General features: G+C 43.7%; 1 protein-coding gene across 1 annotated transcript in view; it reads right to left on the bottom strand.

Annotated features, from left to right (window-relative positions):
* LOC127007384 (lachesin-like) overlaps nt 1-25,159 on the bottom strand; it is a 94,250-nt gene extending 69,091 nt beyond the window's left edge. Inside the window, exon 1 of the mRNA XM_050878296.1 lies at nt 25,029-25,159. Within this exon, the coding sequence (XP_050734253.1) occupies nt 25,029-25,124 (96 nt within the window). The 5' untranslated portion in view covers nt 25,125-25,159. The remainder of the gene's footprint in view (nt 1-25,028) is intronic.
* Nucleotides 25,160-26,698: the final 1,539 nt, after the last annotated feature.

Genomic DNA, 26,698 nt, shown 5'->3' with positions numbered 1-26,698 from the left:
TTTCCTCTTTTCTTTTATGTCCATCTCTCTGTTTCATTGCCATTCTCTTCCTTCCCTCCTCCCTTTCTCATCTCTTTTTATTCATCTTCCCTTCTCCTCCTGCTTTACCTCTTCTCTTTCCCTTTTCATTCATCTCTCTCTCTCTCTCTCTCTCTCTCTCTCTCTCTCTCTCTCTCTCTCTCTCTCTCTCTCACTTTATCGTCTTTCCCATCACACAAAAAGATTATTACCTCCCCCCTTCATTCCCTTCCCTTCCCATCTTTTTCTTTCTCCTCTCCAATATGTTCGCCTCAACTCAAAATTCCATTCATTCATTTGCTTTTCGTTTTTCTTTCGCCTCTCTCTTTTCCTTCTTGATTACCTATCCCCCTTTTTCATCTTTTTACCTCTCCTTTTATTCTTTCCCTCTCGCTCTTCCTCTATCGAACCTTCTCTCTTATTTTTCCTCTCTTTCTCTTCCGCCATCACCGATTATTCCCCATTCACTATCCTATGTCCACACACACACACACACACACACACACACACACACACAGACACACACACAAGCGGTAAATGTAAATATAAATTCATAACCTCAAATACTCGTGAAGTGTGTGTTTGTGTTTGTGTGTGTGTGTGTGTGTGTGTGTGTGTGTGTGTGTGTGTGTGTGTGTGTGTGTGTGTGTGTGTGTGTGTGCTCCCAAGTGTTGCCAGCACCGGAACAATGCTAAGAAGCTTATCATAAAACATTGACGGTAAGATGCTGGGCTTAACCTACCCCCAGACGCCCCCTTTTACCCCCTCCACCCTCCCCCCTTCACCCCCTTACCCCCTAAACCACCCCCCATTCCATTTCAAATACCCACAATCCCACTCCACTTCCATCCCTCTCCTTTCTAACCATTTTTTCATTCCTACTATTTTTCTATCCACTCCCCACAGCCCCCCTCACCTCCCTTACCCCTTAAACCACCCCCATTCCATTTTTCCATTTCAAGTACCCACAATCCCAATCCACTTCCATCCCTCTCCTTTTGTACCAACTTTTTTTTATTTTATTCCAACACTTTGTAACCCACTCTTCACCCCCTTCACTCCCCCTTACCCCTTAAACCACCCCCATTCCATTTAAAGTACCCCACAATACCACTCCACTTCCACCGCTCTCCTTTCCTAAGTTATTTTTCTTTCACACTCTTTTCCATTTCTTCCTAACTTTGATTATCTTATTTTCTGTTCGGTGCTGCTCTGAAACCCTTATTTTTTGCTTTTACATTTTTCCTTGTCCTCCTCTTCCCTGTTTCTCTTCCCCTTTCCTTTTCTCCATCCCCTTTCCCTTTTCTTTTCCTTTTCTTCGTCTTTGCTTCTTTCTCTTTCCCTCTGCTTTTCCCGTCCCCTTTCCCTTTCTTTTTCCTTTCCTCTTTCCTCCTCCTCCTCTTCCCCTCTTCACTATCCTCTAATCCTCCTTACGCAACAATTATATAACCATGATGGGCTGGGAAAGATGTAAGTTGACCATCATCACCATCATCCTCATCTTATTCCTCGTCCTCCTCCTCCTTCTTCAGCATCATCATCATCTTCAACATTTTCCTCACCATCTTCACCATCATAATCATCTTCCTCTCCCCCTCCCCTTCTTCTTCAACATCATCATCATCTTCAACATCTTCCTCACCCTCTTCACCATCATCTTCATCTTCCTATCCTTCTCCTCCTTCTTCTTCTTCAACATCATCATCATCATCTTCCTATCCTTCTCCTCCTTCTTCTTCAACATTATCATCATCTTCAACATCTTCCTCACCATCTTCACCATCATCTTCATCTTCCTATCCTTCTCCTCCTTCTTCTTCTTCAACATCATCATCATCTTTACCATCATCATCATCTTCCTATCCTTCTCCTCCTTCTTCTTCAACATTATCATCATCTTCAACATTTTCCTCACCATCTTCACCATCATCATCATCTTCCTATCCTCCTCCTCCTCCTCCTCCTCCTCCTCGGGCAGAGTGCGGAGAGTTTGGACTCCCTTATCTCCCCCTCCCTACATATGTAAGTTCCCACGTGTTCCTAACAATACAAATTTCTGACGGACTTCTCCTCTTTTCTGTTTTTCTTTTATTTCATGACGGAGCGGCGCCATGGTTGGGGTCGGCGAGGAGGAAGTGGGTAATGGGTGTCATGTTTTCCTTTATTTATTTATTTTTTGTGTATGTTTTTTTTTCTACACTGGTTTATCAATGACACGCAAGGAAAAATATCAATGGTTAAATTAGAGGAAGAAGAAGAAGAAGAAGAAGAAGAAGAAAAAGAAGAAAAGAAGAAGAAGGGGAAGGGGAAGAAGAAGAAGGATAGTAATCATAATAATAATAATAATAATAATAATAATAATAATAATAATAATAATAATAATAGAAGAAGTAATAAAAAATGAAGATGAAGACGAAGAAGAAGCTGATGAAGAAGACGAGGAGGATGAAGGAGAAAAAGAAGAAGCTGAAGTAGAAGAAAAGAAGAAAAGAAGAAAAGGAAAAGGAAAAGTTAAAGCAAGGGGGGTAGGAAGGGAGGTTAGGTTAAACAATGGAAGGGGTTGGGTAGGAAGGTTAGGTTAGATTAGGTTAGGTCGGAAGGGAGGTTTGTACTCTACGCTCTTTGACCTTTGTTTGTATTTCTGGTGACTTTATTGTTTAAGGGAGCTGTAATCCTTCATTTCTGACCTCCATAGTAATTTAGTAAATGTTTCTTCTTCTTCCTCCTCCTCCTCCGTCTTCTTCTCTACTCCCTCCCGTTTCAATACTTTCCTTCCTTCAACTTTTCATCCTTCTCCTTCTTTTCTACTTTCTCCTTTTCTTCTCTTTTCTCCTCCTCCTCCTCCTCCTCTTCTTTTTTTTTTTTCAACATCATCGATATCAACATTTACTTCACCACCATCATCATCATCATCATCATCATCATCTTCCTCTCCTCCTCCTCCTTCTCTTTCTTCAACATCACCATCATCTTTAACATCTTCCTCACCATCTTCACTATCATCATCATCTTCTTCCCATCTTCCTCCTCTTCCTCCTCCTCCTCCTCACTGTTATTACTCGCGTCCCAACTCTTACATTTTCGCCTCACGCCTTTTCTCGTCTGTTTTGTTTTCTATCACTCTTACTGCCAATAGTTAGAACAGTGTTTAAATTATGTATTCCAATCCACTAACACATCTGGCACTGGTGGTGGTGGTGGTGGTGGTGGTGATGGTGGAAAGTTAAGCAGCTCAACAACATCGAGGGGGCGTGTTCAAAAGGAGGAAGAAAAAGAAAAAAAATGATAATAATAATAAGAAAAGAGAAACAAAAAACAAAACAAAACAAGGAGCAGGAAAAGGAAGAGAAAAGATTAAAAGGGGGAGGATTAGGAAGGTAACACCAATAAAAATGAGGTATGTAATGGAGGAGAGGAGAACGAAGAGAGAAGAAAGAGAGACAGAGAGGAAGGGAAGTGAGAGAGAGAGAGAGAGAGAGAGAGAGAGGAAGGGAGGGGAGGGAGGGAGGGAATGGGAGCATCGTTGAAAGGGAATTTTCTATGAGAATTAGTGGTCGGCGAGGCTAGCAGACACACACACACACACACACACACACACACACACACACAAGCACACACACACACACACACACACACACACACACACGGAACCCCCCCCCCACACACACACACACACACACTGACCCTTCCTCCCAAACACACAAACACACACACACTGAACCCCCCCCCCCCCCGCCCCCCCACACACACACTGACACTTCCCCTCTCCCAAACACACACACACACACACACACACACATACACACACACACACACACAAGGCTGCTACATTTAGAAACCTCACACTTCATGAGAGAGAGAGAGAGAGAGAGAGAGAGAGAGAGAGAGAGAGAGAGAGAGAGAGAGAGAGAGAGAGAGAGAGAACACACACACACACACACACACACACACACACACACACACACACACACACACACACACACACACACACACACACACACACACACACACACACAAAATAAAAGTATATCACATTATTTTATCGTTATCATCATTTATTATTTTTATTATTATCATTATCATTACCATTATTACTATTATTATTATTATTTATTATTATTATTATTATTATCAGTATCATTATCGTCATCATCATCATTATCATTAATACTGGTGGTGGTGGTAGTAGTAGATGTAGCGGAGATAGTAGTAGTAGTAGTAGTAGTAGTAGTAGTAGTAGTAGTATAAACAAACCGATTCCCGCATTCGTTCAACACGTATTTCACTTTCAATTGCTTTTTATCACATGTATGACAATTGTTCTCTTTGGGTAGGTATGTTGTGTCTGTCTGTCTGTCTGTCTGTCTGTCTGCCTGTATGTATGTATGAATGTATGTATGTATGAATGTATGTTTGTATATATGTATGCACGTATGCAACCCAGACAACTGTAATTCACTCTGCTCTCCCACACCTGTCCTAACGTACCTTTTTCAAGCTGACCCTCTTACCTGTTTATACGTTCCGTCCAAACCTTTTCCTCCCTTTCTTGCTACCCCCTGCCCCCCCACGTTCCCCTGCCTCCCTTTCCCCAGGCCTCTTCTCACCCTATGACAGTCAGAAAGACCAGCAAGATCGAAAGGAAGGAAAATAACTAAAGGCAGGAAGAAGGGAAGTAGGAATGGACAGAAGGAGACAGAATGAAGAAAAGGAAGAAAGAATGAACATAAGCTATATAAAGAATGAAGGAGAAAGAAAGTGAAAAAGGGTAGGAAGATAAGATAAAAAGACTGATAATGAAAGAAAGGAAAGGAAAGAAAAATAAATAGAAAAAACAGAAGGATAGAACACAAAAAAATATCAAGCAAATAAAGAACAAAGAAAAACAAACAAATAGAGGAGAGAAACCATGAAGACCAACTGCATACATACATACATACATACACACACACAAAAAAAAAAGAGAAGCGGGGCAAGTAACATATTCCAAACACACACACACACACACACACACACACACACACACACACACACACACACACACATACGCACACGCCAGACAACGACATTTCTCCACACATACATACACACGAACACACACAACGCCCCTTCCCTTCCTCCCCCAACACCCCTCCGCCCCCTCACCCCCCAAACAGCAACATTCTCATACAGCCATCACACCGGGCGACGTGATGGGTGAGCGGCCGGGCGGCAAAACGTTGGGCCTATGAATAATTCAGTGTGAATTTCTCCTCTACGGGAAAACACAAACACAACGAATATGAAAAAAAAGGGCGAGACAGGGAAAGGAGAAGACGAGCCGGCGGCGGTGGTGGTGGTGGTGTAGGGAGGATAAGGGTATGGTGGTGGTGGTGGTGGTGGTTGCAGTATGGGGACGATGGAGGAAGGAGATGAGAGAGAGAGAGAGAGAGAGAGAGAGAGAGAGAGAGAGAGAGAGAGAGAGAGAGAGAGAGAGAGAGAGAGAGAGAGAGAGAGAGAGAGAGAAGGAAGAAGAGGAGGAGCAGGAGGAGAATAAGTATCAAGTAGAAAAAAGAAGAAAAAAACAGAAGAGGGAAGAAAAGGAAGAGAATGAGAGGAATGAGGAGGAGAGGAGGGGAAGGAGAATGAATAAAAAGAAAGATAGAGGGAAAAGATAAAAAAAACACACGCAGAGGGAGGAATAAATATATATAGAAAGAAAGAAGAAAAGAGAAAATATGTAGACAACCTGAGATAAGAGAAAAGACAAGAAACTGCAAATAGAATGCAACCACACAAGACGAGGAATGGAAAATGAAGAAAAGAAGAAAAAGGAGAGGAAAGAGAAGCAAAAAAAAGGAAAAGAAGGACAAGCACAAGAGGAAAAGAAAAAGAACACGATTACAGAATATAACAATAGGAAGAAAGAGAGTAGATGAGGAAATTATGGAAAGAAAGAGAAAAAGGAATTTCAGGAGAAGAAACTGAGGAGGAGGAGGAGGAGGAGAAGGAGAAGGAGGAGGAATGCAATATCTGGAATGAGTGAGCAAGAAGGAAACTGGATGAAATTAGGAGGAAACGAGAGAGAGAGAGAGAGAGAGAGAGAGAGAGAGAGAGAGAGAGAGAGAGAGAGAGAGAGAGAGAGAGAGAGAGAGAGAGAGAGAGAGAGAGAGAGAGAGAGAGAGAGAGAGAGAGAGAGAGAGAGAATATGAGGGAAGCAAAATAAGAGAGAAAAGGAAGAGAATAAAAGAGGTAATGAAAGTCAAAGGTATTTATATTTTATATTCTGACAACCTTGCAACGAGGAGGAGGAGGAGGAGGTGAAGGAGGAGGAGGAGGAGGAGGAGGAGGAGGAGGGCACAAATAAAAAGTGAAGAAGAAAACGAAAGAAAAAAATAATAAAGATTGCAAGAAAGAAAACAGGAAAGCTAAAGATAGATAACAGAAGAAAACCAAACGAAAAAGAAAAAAAAACGTAAAAAAGAAGAGGAAAGGGAAGTGAGGGTAACGCACCGAGAAGAAAAATTAAAATAAACTCAGAAAACAGGTGAGAAAACGAATGAAAAGAGGAAGGAAGGAAGGAAGGAATGAAGGGAAACAAAGACAGATATAGCAAGGAAAGAAAGAGAAAAAAAAAGATTAAAAGGAAGGAATTGAAAAGGGAAAGAAAGGATGAAGGAGGGTGGGAAAAAAACTAAAGAAAGGAAGGAAAGAAGATTTAGGGAAGGAGGAGGGGAAGACAGAAGAAGGTATTGAGAGTTGCAAGAAAAGAGGGAGATAGAGGAAGGAGACAAAGGGCGATTAAAGGAAGGGAGAAGGAGGAGCAGGAGGAGGAGGGACGATCAAACGGAGGGAGGGAGGAAGGGTTGGGGGGGAAGGACCGAAAAGAAGGGAGAGGGGGAGGAGGAACAAAAGTGGAGGGAGGCATTTTCTGAAACTCTTGTTGGTGGGCGTCGCTAATAAAGGCAAAATGAGAACGACCGAAGGAAACAACAACACAAGAAGAGGAGGAGGAGGAGGAGGAGGAGGAGGAGGAGTAGTGGACGATAGGAGTGAAGGGGGTAGATATATTAGGTAGAGAGAACGAAGAAGATAGGACAGAATTTGAAAAGTTAAAGAGACGAAAGAAGGGAAGAAAAGAGAAAAACAGGAGGAGGAGAGGAGAGGAGAGGAGAGAAGAGGAGAGAAGAGAAGAAGAAATTGAAGGGGAAATATTACGAATGGAAGAGACGATTTGAGGGAAAGGGGGAAGGGGAGGAGAAAAGAAAGAAGTTTAAGGAGAGGAAAAAAGAAGAGGAGAAGAGAAGAGAAAAGAGGATTAAAGGGGAAATGTAATGAATGAATGGAGGAGACGATCTTAGGGAAAGGGAGGAGAGAGGGGAGAAGGAAAGATATTTAAGGATAGGAAAAAAATGATGATGGAAAGATAAATTAAGATTAGTCTGAGGAGAGAAAAGGAGAGGAAAAAAAGAGAAAGAGGAGAGGAAAAGATTAGTGATGAAAAGAGGGGAATAGATTAAATTACTTACACTAGTTAAATGATAAATACAGGAATAGCGAAAAGAAGAAGAAATTAAAAGAGGAAAGAAGAGATAGGAAAACAAGATAATTTGACAAAACTGAAAAAAATAAAAAGGAAAGAGAGAAGGAGAGAGAAAGGAAAATTAGAAAACGTGGAAAAAAAATGAAACGTGTGAAATGGAGGAAGAAAAGGAGAGAAGGAACGAGGCGAGAGGAAGAGGAGGGGAAAAAGAGGGGAGGAGGATTCGGGGAGGAGAGAAAGTGGAAGTGGAAAATGGGGGGGGTGGAGGGGAAGAGGGGAGGATATGTGTGTGGGGGAGAGGAGGAATATTGGAGGGAAAACACACACACTCATACACACAAAAAAAAGAAAAGAAAACGGAATTAAAACAAGAGGAAAGATATGGGAGACTAAAAGAAGAAGAAATTGAAAAAGACAAAAAAGAAAAGGAAGAAAGAAATACAACAGATAGAGTCGAACAAGAACCAAAAAGAAGAAAAACAACAACAGGTAAAGAAGAGAACAAAGTAGATGATAAAGATGACAAAGAAGATAAAACAAAAGAAAACAAAAACAAAATAGATAAGAAAAAGGAGATAGACGCATATAAACATAAATTTAGAGAGAGAGAGAGAGAGAGAGAGAGAGAGAGAGAGAGAGAGAGAGAGAGAGAGAGAGAGAGAGAGAGAGAGAGAGAGAGAGAGAGAGAGAGAGAGAGAAGGTATTAGCCCGCCGAGGCCCTGAAGAGCCCCGTTTGGTGATTATGAAAACACCGACGACGCCAAACATTATTATTAATACCCGGAGGAGGAGGAGGAGGAGGAGGAGGAAAGAAGGGGATTATGCCTCTTCGTGGGCTAAGGCGTGAGGGATTATTACAGCAGGAGGAGGAAGAGGAGGAAGAGGAGGAGAAGGAAGCAGAGTAGGACGAGGAGGAGGAGGAATAAGAGCGTAAAGAAGAGGAGGAGGAGGAGGAGGACAAAGAGAAGAAGGCGGATGAGCTGAAGGAGGATGAAAACGAAGACACAGGAAATGAGAAAAGAAAGTATGTTGAAAAATATGAGACGAAAGAGGACAAGGAGGAGGAGGAGGAGGAGGAGAATGAGGATGAAGAGGAGGACGAAAACGGGAAACTCTTATACGTGCCTATTGGGGGGTGACTTAAGAGTTCTGTTGCCGAATGAAATAAAACGAAACCAGTGAAGAAATATAAGACTGCTACAAAGAAGAAATAGGAAACAAGACTGAAACCAAACAAAGAAAACAATAGTAATAAGAGAAGATAAAAAGAGAGTAAGGAAGACATAGAAATTAAACAAACCTAGAGACAGAAAAAATAAGACTTTACAAGAGGAAATAGGAAACAAGACTGAAACCAAACAAAGAAAACAATAGTAATAAGATAAAAAGAGAGTAAGGAAGACATAGAAATTAAACAAACCTAGAGAAAGAAAAAATAAGACTTTACAAGAGGAAATAGGGAACAAGACTGAAACGAAACAAAGAAGAGAAAACAGGTGAAATAAGAGAAGATAAAAAGAGAGTAAGGAAGACATAGAAATTAAACAAAACTAGAGACAGAAAATTGAAAGTGAGGCAAAAATAAACAGGAATAGAACAGAAAAATAATACGAAAGAGCGAAACAAATATGAAAACAATAAGACAGAATAAGCAAATAAGAAAAAAACAGGCAAAAAAAAAAGATAAATGAAAAACAACAACATATACAAAACGAAAAGAGGGTTGGAAAAAAAAGACACACACAAGAATAGGAATGACGAGGACAAGATAAATAAAAGAAGGTAAGAAAAGAGAAAAGCGAAGAAATATACATACGATAAAAAAAAACGAAGAAAATAAAAGAAAAGATGGTAAAAGACGAAGAGGAGCATAAAAAAACCCTACACACAAGAATAAGAATGACGAAAAAAAGATAGATAAAAGAAAGCAAGAAAAGAGAAACAAAGAAATCCACACAGATGAAATAAAAACAAAGAAAACAAAAGAAAACAAGAAAAAAACAAGGAAAACGAAAAAAACAAGACAGCAGGCCATAAAAAAAGAGGAAAACATGCTTCGAGATGAGATAAAACTTTCCTCTTTACTAACAACGCGAAGGAAAAGAAAGAGGAAAAAGAGGAAAACGAAAACGGGAGGAGGGAAGAAAAAAAAAAGGTAGGGATGGAATATGTAGCAGTGTGGTAAGGAAGGGTAGGAGGAGGTGGTAGTGGTGGTGGTGGTGGTGGTGGTGGTTGAAGTATTGTTAGGTGATTTGTGAGGTGGTGGTGGTGGAGGTGAAAGGTGATATGTGGAGGTAGTGGAGGTGGTAGTGGTGGTGGTGATGGTGGAAGTGGTGGTGGTAGTGGTGATGATGGTAATGGTGGTGATGGTAATGGTGGTGATAGTTGTGGTGGTGGTGGTGGTGGAGGTGGTGGAGTTGAAATGAGAAGTGGAGGAGGTAGTGGAGGTGGTGGTGGTGGTGGTGGTGGTGGAGTTGAAATGAGAAGTGGAGGAGGTAGTGGAGGTGGTGGTGGTGGTAGTGGTGGTGGTGGTGGAGTTGAAATGAGAGGAGGCGGTGGTGGTTGTGGTGGTGGTGGTGGTGGTGTTGCAATGAGACGTGGTGGGGGTAGTGGAGGTGGTGGTGGTGGTAGTGGTGGTGGTGGTGGAGTTGAAATGAGAAGTGGAGGAGGTAGTGGAGGTGGTGGTGGTGGTGGAGTTGAAATGAGAAGTGGAGGAGGTAGTGGAGGTGGTGGTGGTGGAGGTGAAGTGGAGGTGAAGAAAGACATAAAATAACCTTTCCACCATCACTATTACCTCCTATGTATGCGAGAGAGAGAGAGAGAGAGAGAGAGAGAGAGAGAGAGAGAGAGAGAGAGAGAGAGAGAGAGAGAGAGAGAGAGAGAGAGAGAGAGAGAGAGAGAGAGAGAGAGAGAGAGAGAGAGAGAGAGAGAGAGAGAGAGAGAGAGAAGGGGGGTAGGGGTTACTCTCACGCAGCAACACCATCTCAAAACATTCTACATCCGCCCGTTATTTTTTTTTCTCGAACTTTTTATTCCTATTTCTTTTCCCAAAGTTTATTTTTTTATCATTATTCCGCGTGTCGACAATGCTTCACCCTGACTTTATCTACCCTCCTCCTCCTCCTCCTCCTCTTCCTCCTTCTCCTCCTGTTCTTCCTCCTCCTTTTTTTTCTAAGTTTTCGTTGTCGTACCTCTCCTCCTCCTCCTCCTCCTTCTGCTGTTCCTCATCCTCTTTTTTTTTCTAAGTTTTCGCTGTCGTACCCCTCCTCCTCCTCCTCCTCCTCCTCCTCCTCTTCCTGTTCTTCCTCGACCTCTTTTTTTTCTTCTAAGTTCTCGTTGTCGTACCTCTCCTCCTTCTCCTCCTCCTTCTCCTGCTCCTCCTTCTTATATTCCTCATTCTTATCGTCTTATCTCCATTTCTCTTCTCTTTCATTGTCTCTTTCTTCTCCTTTTTCCTCTTCTCCTATTTCCCGTTTCCTCTTTTCTCATATCTCGCTTTCTCCTTCCTCCTGCTCCTCCTTTTCTTGGTCTTCCTCAATTATTATGCTTCTATTTTTTTCCCTATTCTTCTTCTCCCTCTTTATCATTCACCTCCAATATGTTGTTTAAATAAGAAAAAAAAAAAGAAATCAACAACTATGTGAGAGAGAGAGAGAGAGAGAGAGAGAGAGAGAGAGAGAGAGAGAGAGAGAGAGAGAGAGAGAGAGAGAGAGAGAGAGAGAGAGAGAGAGAGAGAGAGAGAGAGAGAGACTAAACCAAATTCTCTGCAGCTGAACGACTTCCCTGAAAGCCTGTGTACATGTGTGTGTGTGTGTGTGTGTGTGTGTGTGTGTGTGTGTGTGTTGCAGGGACACACGACCTGGGGACTTACCACAGGATTAGATCAGGAAAACATGGGGAGACGCTTTTTTTCTTTATTTTCTTTTTTTTTTTACTTTTCCCTCTTCCATTCTTCCATCCTCCCTCCCTCTATTCCATTCTTTCTTTCTTCCTTCCTCATTCCATCCTTGCTTCCTCCATTTTTCCATCATTCCTTCCTTCATTTTTCCATCCATCCTTCCTCCATTCCATTCTTTCTTTCTTCCTTCCTCATTCCATCCTTGCTTCCTCCATTCTTCCATCATTCCTTCCTTCATTCTTCCATCCTTCCCTTATTCTTTCAACTTTCCTCTATTCCATTCTTCAATAATTCCTTCCTCCACTTATACATCTTTCCTTCCTCCATTCATCCAGCCTTCCTTCCTTTCTTTATCCCTTCCATCTTTCCTTCCACCCTTCATCATCCTTCCTTCCCTCAAACCATCTATCATTTCTCTATCTTTCCGTCTTTCTTTCCTTCCTTCCTTCACATCATTTTCCTTTCTTTTTAACCCCTGTGCTAACTATTCCCTCCTTCCTTTCCATCATGCATTCAAGTCATCAATTTCCTGACTTGTTATTCAGCCTCTTCTCTTTATCTTTCCTTTGCTTTCTTTTTATTACTGTTATCCTTCAAACTCCATTTTCTTATAGTTTTCAACCCATTTCCAAATTCTTCCCTCTTTACTACCCATTCTCCTATTCCTATCCGTTTTTCCTTTATTTTTTTTAACTTTTTTTTCCCCATTCCTACTTTCCGTTTTATAATTCTTTACTTTTAACCTCTTCTACTTTAATGCTTTTCGTTCTATGTTTTCTCTCATCCATATTTATTACTCTTTTCTTTTCACTTCATTTATTCCTTCATCACCTTCTCCTACATCCTCCATTCTGTTCAAATACTTCTTCCTCTATTTTCCCTTTCTTCCTTCCTTCCTGTTTTTCTTCCTCACTTTATCCTCCTTATATACTTTTTCTCACTATCACCTTCACCTCTCTCTCTTCCTCCTCCTTCTACGCCTCCTCGATTCGCTCCACATCATCATCTTAATCTTCCCTTTCTTTTCTTCACCTCAAACCCTCACGACAGCCCAGACCAGTTCACGCAAGTTCTCCCCTTCCCATCCTAAGCCTTTCTACCCCCCCCACCCCCACCTCCTTCCCTTTTTTCCCCTGCGTTTCCCCCCTTCCATCAACCAGCAACAGCCCATCACCACGTTTTCTTTCTCCGCTCCTCCAACCCCCCGCGTCTCCGTTTTCTTTTTCTAGCCCGAACTCCGCTATTCTCATGGTTGGCGATTTTTTTTTCACCCCCTTTTTCCTCCCTGAAGCGACTGGCGGATCAGCGGGGACGTATTTCGAGTGTTAGGGCGACGTTTAGCGGCTTGGAGGTAAAAAGCAACGATAACTGAAGAGCTGTAGCATGAGGAGGAGGAGGAGGAGGAGGAGGAGGAGGAGGAGGAGGAGGGATAAGAAGTGGAGGAACAAACTATGACGGAAACGAGGCACTGGAAGAGAATGTTTAGTGAGAGAGAGAGAGAGAGAGAGAGAGAGAGAGAGAGAGAGAGAGAGAGAGAGAGAGAGAGAGAGAGAGAGAGAGAGAGAGAGAGAGAGAGAGAGAGAGAGAGAGAGAGAGAGAGCATCTACCCTGCGGAGTAATAGAGATGTGAAATGATGACAAAGATGAGGAAGGAATGGAAATGTGTAAAGAAATGAGCGTATTAAGGAGAGAGAGAGAGAGAGAGAGAGAGAGAGAGAGAGAGAGAGAGAGAGAGAGAGAGAGAGAGAGAGAGAGAGAGAGAGAGAGAGAGAGAGAGAGAGAGAGACGGGGATAGGCCTAAATGCGTATATGCAGAGGGGTATTGTATAAATGCCACGTCGCCTATTGTTGTTGTTGTTATTGTTGATTGGTTGAAAAGAAAATGGTATCTGGAACGGAACGGAGATATAGGTAGGTAGATAGATAGATAGATAGATAGATAGAGATAGAGAGAGAGAGAGAGAGAGAGAGAGAGAGAGAGAGAGAGAGAGAGAGAGAGAGAGAGAGAGAGAGAGAGAGAGAGAGAGAGAGAGATGAGGAAACAGAAAAAGAGGAAGAAGAGAAGAAGCGCATAAAAGAAGGAAAAAACAAAACAAAGAGAGAGGAAAAAGAGCGACTGACAAAGGAAAATATAAAACGGTACAAATGAAAGAAAGAGAAGAGAAGAAATACATAAAAGAAAATATTGAAAAGGATGAGAGAGAGAGAGAGAGAGAGAGAGAGAGAGAGAGAGAGAGAGAGAGAGAGAGAGAGAGAGAGAGAGAGAGAGCGAGAGAGAGAGAGAGAGAGAGAGAGAGAGAGAGAGAGAGAGAGAGAGAGAGAGAGAGAGAGAGAGAGAGAGAGAGAGAGAGGAAAGAAGGGGGGTGGCGTTGGGATGTGTGTAGGATGAGGCTGGGTTGGGGAGGGTGAGGGAAGGGTGGGGGGGATGAGGCAAGTTGGGGAGGGTGATGTGAGGTTCGGCAAAGGTGGAATGATAAGGAATGGGGCAAGGAATGGGGCAAGAGGAAGGAACAAGGCGGGGCGGGGCGGGGCGGGTGAGGGTTGGGCCAAGGAGCTAAGTCGACGGTCTCCACTTCCCCCGCCCCACCCCGCCCCGCCCCGCCCCGCTGCAGGAAAGTCGCTTAACTGATCTGTGACGGTTCAACGGCGTCCCCTGCTGAGTGGTCACGGGAGGAAGGGGGGGGGGGGGTAGAGGGGAGGAGGAAAGGAGGATGGAAGAAAAGCCAGAATGAGGAAGGAGGGTGGGATAGATTACAAGGGGCTGGAGAGAAAGAAGGAAGAAGGAGGAGAGGAAGATAGGAAAGGAGAGGGATAGGGAATGAAGGGAAGAGAAGAAGTGGAGGATAGGATAGATAGGAAGGGAGAAGGATAGGGAATGGAGGGAAGAGAAGAAGTGGAGGATAGGATATATAGGAAAGGAGAGGGATAGGGAATGAAGGGAAGAGAAGTGGATGATAGGATAGAATACACTAGGGTGGAAAGAAACAGAGAGGAAGGAGGAGGAGGAAGATAGGAAGGAGAGGGATAGGGAATGGAGGGAGGAGGATAAGTGGAGGGTAGGATAGATTACAAGTGTCTGGAACGAAAGAAGTAGGAAGAAGTAGGAGAGGAAGACAGGAAAGGAGAGAGGAAAGGAATGAAGGGAAGGGGAGAAATGGAATGGAAGGAGGAAGCCGATATTGGAGTTTAGAGAGAATGGATGGAAGAGGGAGAAGAAGAGAATGAGGGGGAGAAGGAAAAAGCTGAGAAAAGAAAAAAAGAGGAGCAGGGAAGACTAGGAGAGGAAGAGGAGAGGAATGATGGAAAAGAAAGAACAGGGGAGAGGAAATGAGAGAAGGAAAATAATTTGGAGAAGTGAATGAGGAGGAGAATAAGAGAAAGGTGAGAAATAAAGGAACGCTGGAGGGAAAGAAGGGAAATGTTTGCAGGAAGGGGAAGAACGGGAGAAAGGGAAGGGAAAAGGGAAGAAAAGAATGGGGAAGAGAGAGAGAGAGAGAGAGAGAGAGAGAGAGAGAGAGAGAGAGAGAGAGAGAGAGAGAGAGAGAGAGAGAGAGAGAGAGAGAGAGAGAGAGAGAGAGAGAGAGAGAGAGAGAGAGAGAGAGAGAGAGAGAGAGAGAGAGAGAGGATATAAAAGAACACACAAGATGATAACAAGAAAAACGAAGGAGAGGTAAAATCAATCAGAGAAAAAGATGGAGAGGGAAGGACAAAGAAGGTGAGAGAACATAAGAGATGAATGGAGGAGAAGGAAGAGGAGAGGAAAGAGGGAAAAAGAGGGAAAGAGAAAATGGAGTGAAGGGAAAGAGAAGGAAGGAAGGAAGGAAACAGAGACAATGGCAACTAAGGAAAAGGAGAAGCGAAGAAAGGAGAGAGAGAGAAACAGAAGGAAGGTGAGAGTCGGGATGAGAGGAAGAAGAGGAGGAGGAGGAGAAGGAAAGGGAGGTAAGGGGAGGGTGTGGGGAGGTGAAGGGGTGAGGGGGAGGGCGGCGGCAACGATCCGCCGTAATTGGAAAGCAGGAAACCGGGCATTTCCATATACTTAGCGGAGTGTCGGAGTGGCGGGAGTGAAATAGCATTGTTCTGTTGGCGTAACGAGGTGGTGGGCGCGGCCAGGTGAATGCGAATATACCTGCCTCCCGCCCTGCCTCCCTGCTGCCTGCTTAACTGTCTACCTATCTGTCTTCCTACCTGCTCAACTGTCTGGCTATCTGTCTGCTTGTCTGCTTAACTGTGTGCCTATCTGTGTGCTTGCCTGCTTAACTGTTTATCTTATCTATCTATTTGCCTACCTGCTTGCCTGTCTGCTTAACTGTCTACCTATCTGTCTTCCTACCTGCTCAACTGTCTGCCTATCTGTATGCTTGCCTGCTTAACTGTCTGGCTATCTGTCTGCTTGTCTGCTTAACTGTTTATTTTATCTATCTACTCGTATTTGCCTACCTGCTTGCCTGCCTGCTTAGCTGTCTGCCTATCTGTCTTCCTATCTGCTCAACTGTCTGCCTATCTGTCTGCTTGCCTGCTGAACTGTTTATCTATCTATCTATCTATCACCGTCTCTCCGTGCCTATCTGCGGGTAGCTTTTTATCTTATTTATTTATTTTATCTGTTTTTATCTGTTTTATCTGTATTTTATCTGTTTAACTGTCTACCTATCTGTCTTCGTACCTGCTTAACTGTCTGCCTATCTGTCTGCTTGCCTGCTGAACTGTTTATCTATCTTTCTATCTATCACCGTCTCTCCCTGCCTATCTGCGGGGTTAACTGTTTATTTTATCTATCTATCTGTCTACCTGCTTCCCTGTCTGCTTAACTGCTCATTTATCTATCTATCTGCCCGCCTGGCTGCTTAACTTTATCTATTTTCCTCTTTCCTTGCCTGCTTAACTGTCTACCTATCTGTCTGCCTGGCTGCTTAACTGTTTCTATCTATCTTTCTCTTTCCTTGCCTGCCTACTTACTCTTCCTTTTCAATCTTATCTAACTCACTCTTCCGTTTCAATCTCCTTTTTCTTTCTGCATCTTTCTTTCCTTCCCTTCTCTTCTTCCCTATAATGTTAGTACGTCTCCCTTCCTCCAGTTTCTTAGCCTTTTCTTGCGTTTTTGCATTTTCTTTTCTTCTCCTCTACTCTTCCTTTTCAACCTCCTTATCAGACCACTGCATTTCTCTCTCTCTCTCTCTCTCTCTCCCTGCTTCTCATCAGTCTATCTTCCTTTCTCTGCCTGCTTTTCTTTCTACCTTCCTCTTTCCCTGTCTACTTATCTGTCTACTTATCTAACTACCTGCTTAATGTCTACCTATCTGTCTATCTACATGCCGAACAGTCTGCTTCTTATCACTTTATCTTTCTCCTTCGCTCTCTGTTTACCTGTCTCAATTTCCCTCCCTTCCTGCCTACCTTTCTACCTCCTTCACTGTCCGAGCTACCAACCTACCTGCTTTACCTTTACGCCTTACCTTACTCCCAACCGACCTTCCTACCTGCCTGCTTTACCCTTATTAGATACCTCACTCTCTACCGACCTTTCTACCTGTCTGCTTTACCCTTACTCCTTACCTCACTCTCTGCCGACCTTTCTATCTGCCTGCTTCACCCTGTCTCCTTACCTTACCCCCACGGCCTCCCATCCCTCATGTCCGCCTCCCTAAATCCCTCTCTCCTTCCCCTCCCTCCCTCACTCTACCCCATTCTGCCTATATTAATGTTAGCCAGCCTCCCTCACCCCCTGCTTACGTCCCTCCCTTATGGTTACTTTTATGTCCTCGGTCTAGTTTCTTCCTTTCCTCTCTGAATCATTATCCTCCTACCTGGTTTTCTGTCTGTTTACCTGCCCGACTCTGTGCCTTCTGTCTCCCTTGCCCTGCCATACCCTGCAGTTCCCTGTCCTCCACTGTCCTGTTCATCCGTGCCCTTCTCTTCCCTTCCCTGACCGTCCTTCTTCTGTCATATTCTGTCCTTCCTTTCTCTTCCTTCGTTTCCTTGTCGTGTCCTGCCCTAGTGTCATTGCCTTCCCATTCTCTTCCTTATTCTTCCCTTTCCTTCCATGCCTCTTCTTTTATGTCATGTTCTAGTCCTCCCTTCTTTTCCTTCGTTTCCCTCTCGTGTCCTGCTCTAGTTTCATTGTCTTCCCATTTTCTTCCTTGTTCTTCCCTTACCTTATCTGCACTACCCTGTCTTGTCCTCTTTTACCCTGCTCTGACTTTCCCTTTTCCTCACTTCTCTGCCATGTATTACTCTTCCCTGCCCTGCCCTACCCTGCCCTGTCCTCTCCTACCCCCTCCTTCTGAGTGCAACTCTCCCCTTTACTTCTTTAGCCGCAAAGTTTTTTATCTGCATTTTTTTTCAGAATCCAAACTGCAGAAGAAATTTCGTATGGATCCCAGGAGGAGGAAGAGGAGGAGGAGGAGGTGGAGGAGGAGGAGGAGGAGGAGGAGGAGGAGGAGGAGGAGGAGAAAGAGGAAGGAGGAGGAGGAGGAAGAGGAAGGAAGAGGAAGTAGAAGGAAGAGGAAGGAGGAGGAGGAGGAGGAAGAGGAGATCCAGTGAGTGTGTGTGTGTGTGTGTGTGTGTGTGTGTGTGTGTGTGTGTGTGTGTGTGTAAGGTAGTTAGGCAAAGCAAGACTTGAAGGGGAGGAGGGGAGAGGTCTGAACACGACTTGTCAATAATGTGTGAGGGAAAGAAGAGAAGAAAGGCGTGAGGGAGAGGGTGAGGAGGGAGAGAGGAAGAGGGGAAGGGAGGGAGGGAGGAAAGGGAAGGAGGGTTTTACACTCTTCTCGATGGCAGTGGAGGAAGAGGAGGAGGAGGAGGAAGAGGAGAAGGAGAGAGAGAGGCGTTTGTTAGGCTAGTTTTATGAGCTAGCGAGAGAGAGAGAGAGAGAGAGAGAGAGAGAGAGAGAGAGAGAGAGAGAGAGAGAGAGAGAGAGAGAGAGAGAGAGAGAGAGAGAGAGAGAGGATAATAACTTTAGACGAAAATAAAGATAAGAAAAGGAAAAAAAATGGAAAGAAGAGAGGAAGAGTGGAAGGAAGGAAGGAAGGAAAGAAGGAGGGAAGGAAAGAAGGAGGGAAGGAAAGAAGGAATGGAGGGAGGGAGAGGAAGAGTGAGATGAAGCAAGTAGATTTCAGATGAGAGACAAGGAGGAGGAGGAGGAGGAGGAGGAGGATAGTTTCTTCCTTCCCTCCAGAGCCTCACGTTCGGCCTGTTTCTCTCCATTATCCCTCCCACCTCCACAATCCCTCCTCCACTGCTACCTCTTCTCTCCGCTCCTCACTTTCTCTTCTCTATCTCCTTCATTTCCCTCCCTCACTCTTCCTCCTTCCCTCCCCTTCCTCCCTCGTGCCTTCCTCCCTCACATACAAACTCTTTCTCTTCTCTCCTTTTTTTTCCCTTTTCCTGAATCTTTCTACCTAACCAAATTTTTCTTCCTTCCCTTCCTCCTACTTTCTCCTCTTCTTTTTAGGCCTTTCTCTTCCCTCCTCCTAGTTTTTGTTTGTTAAGTTTGGGCTTCTTCTTAACACACACACACACACACACACACACACACACACACACACACACACACACACACACACACCTAGTATATGATAACTTTCGTAATTGTGTTAAAAAATTACTGTTGTGCTGGTAAAGGAGTCATAAGTAGTAGTGGTAGTAGTAGTAGTGGTAGTAGTGGTAGTAGTAGTAGTAGTAGTAGTAGTAGTAGTAGTAGTAGTAGTAGTAGTAGTAACAATAACAATAATACTTAGCAGTAGTAGTAGCAGCAAAAGTAATCCAGCTTAAATATAATAATAATAATAATAATAATAATAATAATACCACCTCTATGAACGGTTCCACCACCACCACCATCACCACTACCACCACCACCACTACCACCCCATCCACCATCATCACATTAGCACCACCACCACCACTACCACCACCACCCAAGCCCTCCACCACCACCACCACTATTGCCAATGTTGACGCTACTCCATAAATGATTCAATCTCTATTTATTTAGTGCATTCAGTCAGTCGGCGCCGTTCGTAATGACACCGCCAATGTTGATGTAATGGCCGCGACATAAATATTATCACTAATTCCGCATTTAGCCTCATTATGGATTAATTTATAACAATTATGCAATTAATTTTCAGCGTCGGGCATGGAATGTTTTTTTCAACCTCTCCCTTGAATAAAAACACGACACTTTACTGAAATAATTTAGTGCGGGGCGAGGCGCAGGCCCAGACCCCCTCCGCCCCCTCCCTTCCCTTCCCTTCCGTTCCGTTCCCTATCCTTCTCTTCCCTTCCCTTCACCTCACCTCAACTCACCTCACCTCACTTCACTTTTCATCCATCCACTTCCCTTCTCTTTAGTTCACACTTCACCTCCCATCCATTCCCTTTCCTTCCATTTCCTTTTCTTCTCTAATCATCCCTTCCCTTCCCTTCCCTTTCCTTCCCTTCCCTTTATTTCTCAACCATCCATTTCCCCTCTCTTTAGTTGATTTCGCCTCCCACTCCTTCTCTCTCATTCTCTTCCTTTTCATTCCTACCCTTACCTTCCCTTTCCTTCTCTTCCCTTCACTTCCCTTCTCTTTAGTTCATTTTAACCTCCCACCCCTTTCCTTCCCTTCCCCTCACTTTCCTTCCCAATTCACGTATTTTCGTACCCTTCCTCAAGTGCCTTTCTTTCTCTTCCCTTTCCAACCACCCCCTTCCTTCCCAATCTTTTCCTTTCCTTCTCTAGCTCTGCCTTTCCATCTCATCCCATACCATGTCATCCCATCTTTTCCATTACCTTACTCACAGCAAAAATAAATAAAAATAAATAAATAAATAAATAAAAATAAAAATAAAATAAAAAGATAAGCAAAGGAAGGTTATAAGAATCACGGGGAAAGAAAGAATAACAAGGGAAGAGAAGGAAGAGGGAGAATAAAAAAAAAAATATTAGTGTTACATATAAAAAAAGGAGAAAATAATTAAGATAAAAGAGGAAAATTAATAACAGTTTTAGGTATGCGATGATAGAGAGAGAGAGAGAGAGAGAGAGAGAGAGAGAGAGAGAGAGAGAGAGAGAGAGAGAGAGAGAGAGAGAGAGAGAGAGAGAGAGAGAGAGAGAGAGAGAGAGAGAGAGAGAGAGAGAGAGAAGAGGTAGGTGGGGATGTTTGTACGATAGGAGGGGTGGGAGGAGGGACTGAGGGAATTAAGGAGGGATGGAGGTAAGAGAAGAGGGAGGAAGGTGGAGGAAGGGGGGACAGGGGGAGGGGGGGGGTAAAGGGGCTTAAATGATGCAACCCATTAATGTGACACGAAAAAAGCCTTGTAAAGAATGATAAAGAGAATAAGAGAGAGAGAGAGAGAGAGAGAGAGAGAGAGAGAGAGAGAGAGAGAGAGAGAGAGAGAGAGAGAGAGAGAGAGAGAGAGAGAGAGAGAGAGAGAGAGAGAGAGAGAGAGAGAGAGAGAGAGAGAGAGAGAGAGAGAGAGAGAGAGAGAGAGAGAGAGAGAGAGAGAGAGAGAGAGAGAGAGATATGAAGGGAGAGAAGAAGGGAGAGACGGAGGGAAAGGAGACAAAGCAGAGAGGACAAAGAGAGAACCATCCACTTCTTTATCCTCCTCCTCCATCTCCTTCCTCTTCCTCTTCCTCCTCCTCCTCCTTCTCCTCCTCCTCCTCCTCTCCTTCTACAGCCTTAACTTCATCCATCATCTCTATCACATACATTTCATAACTTTCCTTCACCTATCCATATCTTCCCTTCACCTCTCAACTCCCTCCCACCCGTTTGTCTCCATCATCCTTCTTCGTATATGTTTCTCCTAAATCTCTCACTGTACGCTTCCTTCCTTCCTTTCTTTCCTTTTCTTCCTTTCTTTCTTTTCTTCCATCCTCTCTCTCTCTCAATCTATATTTCTTTCTCTTTCCTTCCCTTTTTCCTTCCTTCATTTTTTTACCTTCCTCATTATTTTTTTCTTCATCCTTCTGTGGCAAGTATAGGCAAACAGACAGACAGACACAGATAGATCGACGGAGAGACTGACAGATAGACAAGCAGACAGATAGACCAGAGATAAAGAGAAAGATAACCATGACACACACACACACACACACACACAAACTTCCGGTCCACGTCACCAATCTTCCTTCAAATCGGCTTTAAGGTCGCTGACGTGAGATTGGTGGAGGAGATTGGGATGATGGTGGTGGTGGTGGTGGTGGGGAAGGGGGGAGGAGGGGTAGTGGGGATGGTGTAGTGGTGATTGGAGGTAATTTATACGGGCGTGAAAATACAAGAAAAACTACTACTACTACTACTACTACGACCACATTATCCACCCATATACAATGCCACACACACATATCCACATCATTACCCCCATTACTCATTCTTAAACACTAACTCCACTCAATTCCTCTTCTCCCATCGGTAAAACTTCCTCATACACTTAAGATCCACCCTATTATCTATTTCAATACATCCGGATCTCCACCCATCCCATTTCTCTACTCCTGCAAACCCTAATTCCTTTCCTTTCACACATCCGCATTCCCTTCATTGTTCCTCACTCTTAAGGGGGAAAGGAAGGGGCGGAGAAACGATGGGAGAAGAGGAGTTACCGACCGGAGTAAAGGAATGGATTTGCAAAGGAATGTGAGAGTTGAGGTGAATATGAGGACAAAAGAATGAACAAAGGAGTGGCTAAAAAGTTACCTAAAGATGTTTGTGCAGAGAGAAGACCAAAAGATGCGTCCCTTTGATGTTGCCTATATTATAAGCTAGGGCACCACTATCATCACATGCCTTTCTCTACTCCACCGGTTAACTCCACCTTCTCCTCCTCCACCTTTCTGTTTAGTCCCTGCTTCTCCTAACTCAACCTTCAATTAGACTCCTCGCCACTTCACGAGTCCATCCCTTAGTGTAGCGGCATTTATCTAGTATTGTTACGGCTCTCTTCGGTGTGAACACCTTGACCTATTTCCAGCTGCGTGAGTCGAAGAGAAAAAGTTAGTGAAAATGTACGCCGAGGTGACCTTTCCCCTCGTCACCTGTGCAGATGGACCAGATAAAGAGTAAAAGAAAGACACAAAAGTGCAGACCGACTAACCGATGCAGACACATCCAGGGAACAAAGGGACTAACTAAAACATAGACGACCAGCCGTACTGACAAGCACTAAGATGCATAGACACTAAGGCAAACTGACATGTACACAGAGACTATATCATGTTCAAAGAGTGTTCCTCTGGCGCCTGGGCGACGTTTGTCCGGACACTCTCCTGATTGGTTAGATTCCTCTATCGCTCTCGTGGAGGTTGTCTGTCAGTCACAAATGCTCCTGTGTTGCAAGTTTCCGTAGTATTTGCCGAAGCTGACCTCACATAAGAAGGAAAGCAACAGAACAAGAATGGATGACAAGCATCATGTTTGAAACCCTTAGATTCACCAGTGATTGCAAAACTCAAAAACTTACAGTCTTAAACTGTCACAAATATTTATAAAAGTTCGGTAAAACAAAGTTTAAAGAAATTATGACGAGTGTAATTGAAAGAATAGTTATAAAATGCATGTATCGCTTTTTTACATGTTACTTGCAAGAGACAAACAGATGTTACGGGCGGAGCGTTACCCGTGTAGTGCGGAAGAAAAGTCTACGGACACAGCCAGGCGTGTTTAACTTACTCAGCGGCTCCCGTGACGGACAACACGAACACGCCGAGGGGTCAGCACATGCCATGCCCCAGACTCAAACAATCGTCGCTCTCCAGGCTGATAGGAAATGTTTTTTTTTTTCAATAATTAAAATAATCCCTTATATCGCAATTCATCTACACCGTTAAACTGTCGTGTTCAGGAGACCATTCTATTAGGTGAAATGTTTTATTTCAGCACGGTCTCAGTATTCCCTTGAAATGGCAATGATACGTCAACAGTGTTATAAACTGTTCTTTCAATTATCCTCGCCAATATATCTAAATATTTTGTTTTACTACTGTGTACTATTACTGTATACTACTATACTACCATACATATGTGAGCTCTAGAGTCACGGCTGAGTCTGTGTGAAGCAAAATTGCTATCACGTATAAGAATAAGCGAAAACAAGCAACGTAGAAACAAGTAGCGCGGGGGCACGGGAGACTGACAGACAACCTCCACAAGAGTGAGAAAGGAATTAAGTCAATCAGAAAAGACCTGACAAACACTGCCGAGGCGTTTGAAGCACACACACACACACACACACACACACACACACACACACACACACACACACACACACACACACAGACAAACACACCCACACCCACACATAGACACACACAGACAATCCCAGCACTCACCCACAAATTACAGCACATTCGATCCACAGCTTCTTTTTCTTTATTGAGTGACCTAATCTTCGCGGCGGTGGCAGGGCGGCCGCGAGAGGCACCACGTAACCGCCTCCAAACAGCGCTCCCCGTCCTCCCACATGCAGGATTGCCATACACTTTTTAGGATGATTCATAAGACAACACCCTGCGAGACGGCGCGAGTGAGGCAGCGAGAGAAGCGACGTGGCGGGAGACCTTTTTCGAGACAGTTAACCTTTCACACTGACATTTTGTTCCCAGCGGCTAGCAAGAATATCTGGTGCGGTTTCTTGAGTAGGAATGCTTACTCCCTCACCCCTTCACTCACTCCTTCCCTCACTTCCTCACTCGCCTTCCACTCATACTGACATTTCACACTCGGCCCTGAAGAATATGTGCGTGGATTATAGAGAAGGAATGCTTGCCTACTTCACCACCCTCCCTCCTTTCCTCACACATTCATTCCCTTACATACTCACTCACATTTATTTTCGACTCGTAATCGCATGGCAAATATAAATAACACGGTGCCTTGCCGATGCGATTTAATGATATGATAAAAAAAGGACAAGCAATTCTGTAATGATAGTAGTAGTAGTAGTAGTAGTAGTAGTAGTAGTGGAAGTACTAATGTGATGAAAAGAACAACAACAACAACACGAGGATTTTGAACAAGAGCAACAAGAACAATGAATCAACTTCTCTTCGCTTCCTCACATTTTCGGCGATCTAATTTAACTATTTTTTTTTCATTCTCTCTCTCTCTCTCTCTTCCTAGCCATCCCATCATTCTTCCTAGTTCTTTATTTTTCGGTTTGTTTCATCTCCTCCTCCTCTTCCTCCTCCTCCTCCTCTTCCTCCTCCTCCTCCTCGTCCTCTTCGTCACCTCGTAATAACCCTTCTGTGAAATGACTTACCCTTCCAAACGCCATCATATTTTTTACACACTCTAAACTATCGCCATTTTTCTTTTTCTTTTCTTCTTCTTCTTCTTCGCTCTCCTCTTACACTTTCTTCCTCGTGCCTATCATTCTTCCACTTTCCAAACTTCTTCACATTCCATATTTTTTTCTTTTCCTCCGCCTCTTCTTCCACCTACTTTTCTTTCTCCTCTTCCTCTTTCATCTTCTGTTCTCCTCCTCCTCCTCCTCGACTCCACTGCACTCCCTTCCCCTCCCCCTTACCCTACCTCCACAACCACCTCCATCGCCACCTCCACCTCCTCCTCCTCCTCTTCCTCCTCCTCTGCCCCTTACCTTGTGCTGCCCCAGGTGATCCACGGAGCAGGTGAGCGAGGCGTCACGACCCACCGCCACTGTCACGTTGGGCACGGGCTCCAGGAACACGGGCATCTCCTCTGCAAAAGGGGGACAGACACGCCTGTTAACACAAAGACACTCAAACGGTGCGCATCTGTCTCTCTACACCTGCTAACACACATACTGACACGTGTATATAAGCAGACATCTGTAAAGGTAGATATGATGACTTTTTAACGTCTCAGGTAACTTAGTAATAGGGGACACACCTGTTAACACCTGGATCCTCACACGCTGTACACCTGTCTCTATACACCTGCTAACAAATATATATTTACACGTGCATATAGGTAGACGTCTGTAAAGGTATATTTGAGGGCTGTTTTTTTTAGTTTCAGGGACATCAGTAAATACACCTGGACACACACTGCACACCTGTCTCTCTACACCTGATAATACATATATTGACACGTGTACTATATAAATAGACATCTATGAAGATAAATATGATCACTGTTTTTGGCGTCATCCTCGGTCTGACGGTAACTCGGTATATGTATGGAGGTGTGAGTATATGTATATTTATGAAGGTATGTGTATATGTATAAAGGAATTTGCATATGTATAAAGAAGTATATGTATGAAGGTGTAGCGTGTGTGAATATGTTTATGTATGAAGGTATGTGTCTATGTATAAAGGAATTTGCATATGTATAAAGAAGTATATGTATGAAAGTGTAGTGTGTGTGAATATGTTTATGTATGAAGGTATGTGTCTATGTATAAAGGAATTTGCATATGTATAAAGAAGTATATGTATGAAGGTGTAGTGTGTGTGAATATGTTTATGTATGCAGGTATGTGTCTATGTATGAAGTTATTTGCGTATATATGAAGGTGTAGGTGTTTGAATGTGCAGGTGTATGAAGAATCGAGGTTCCCCCACAGAAGCGCTGATGCTTGGTATGAACTATCCGTATAGGTGGTGGAGGCAAACAAGGATCAGCCACGGGAATAAGACAAAGCTGGAATTAAGTAGATATTGAAGAATGACAAAAAATGGTTAAATGAATCCTATATATTTAACCTAGGAAAACATTTAGGAAAGGTATCCACACAAACACACACACACACGCACACCTGCCCAAGTGATATTGATAGCACACTTGACTCTTAGATGTGCTGGGTGGTGATATTATTTAGCGGGCTACACTGTGTTATATTCAAAGCCACCACCACCATCACCATTACCATAACAACCACCCCCACCATAAAATTTACTAATACTACCATCACCACAACCACGACCAGCTCCGCCACCATCAACATTGCTACCAGCCACCACCACCATCGACATCATCACCACCACCACCACCACCTCCAACACCACCACTGCCAACAACAACAAAACAATGCCACAGGGTCTCTCTCTCTCTCTCTCTCTCTCTCTCTCAAACACACACACACACACACACACACACACACACACACACACACACACAAACAGAACAACAGAGGCACAAAGTGTTTTAATTTTAATTTTTATTTCCATGAATGTTACACAAGCCTCAAAGTTTTGTTTTTCCACCCCACTTTTTTGTATTCTCCCGCCGCGGGGTATTTACTGAGGGCGAAAATGATACTCAGATCTTTCTTTCAAGTTCCAC

The sequence above is a fragment of the Eriocheir sinensis genome, chromosome 35 (assembly GCF_024679095.1).
Source record: "Eriocheir sinensis breed Jianghai 21 chromosome 35, ASM2467909v1, whole genome shotgun sequence".
Lineage (NCBI taxonomy): Eukaryota > Metazoa > Arthropoda > Malacostraca > Decapoda > Varunidae > Eriocheir > Eriocheir sinensis.
The sequence above is the reverse complement of the archived record's forward strand: the minus strand, read 5'-3'. Positions and strand labels throughout refer to the sequence as shown.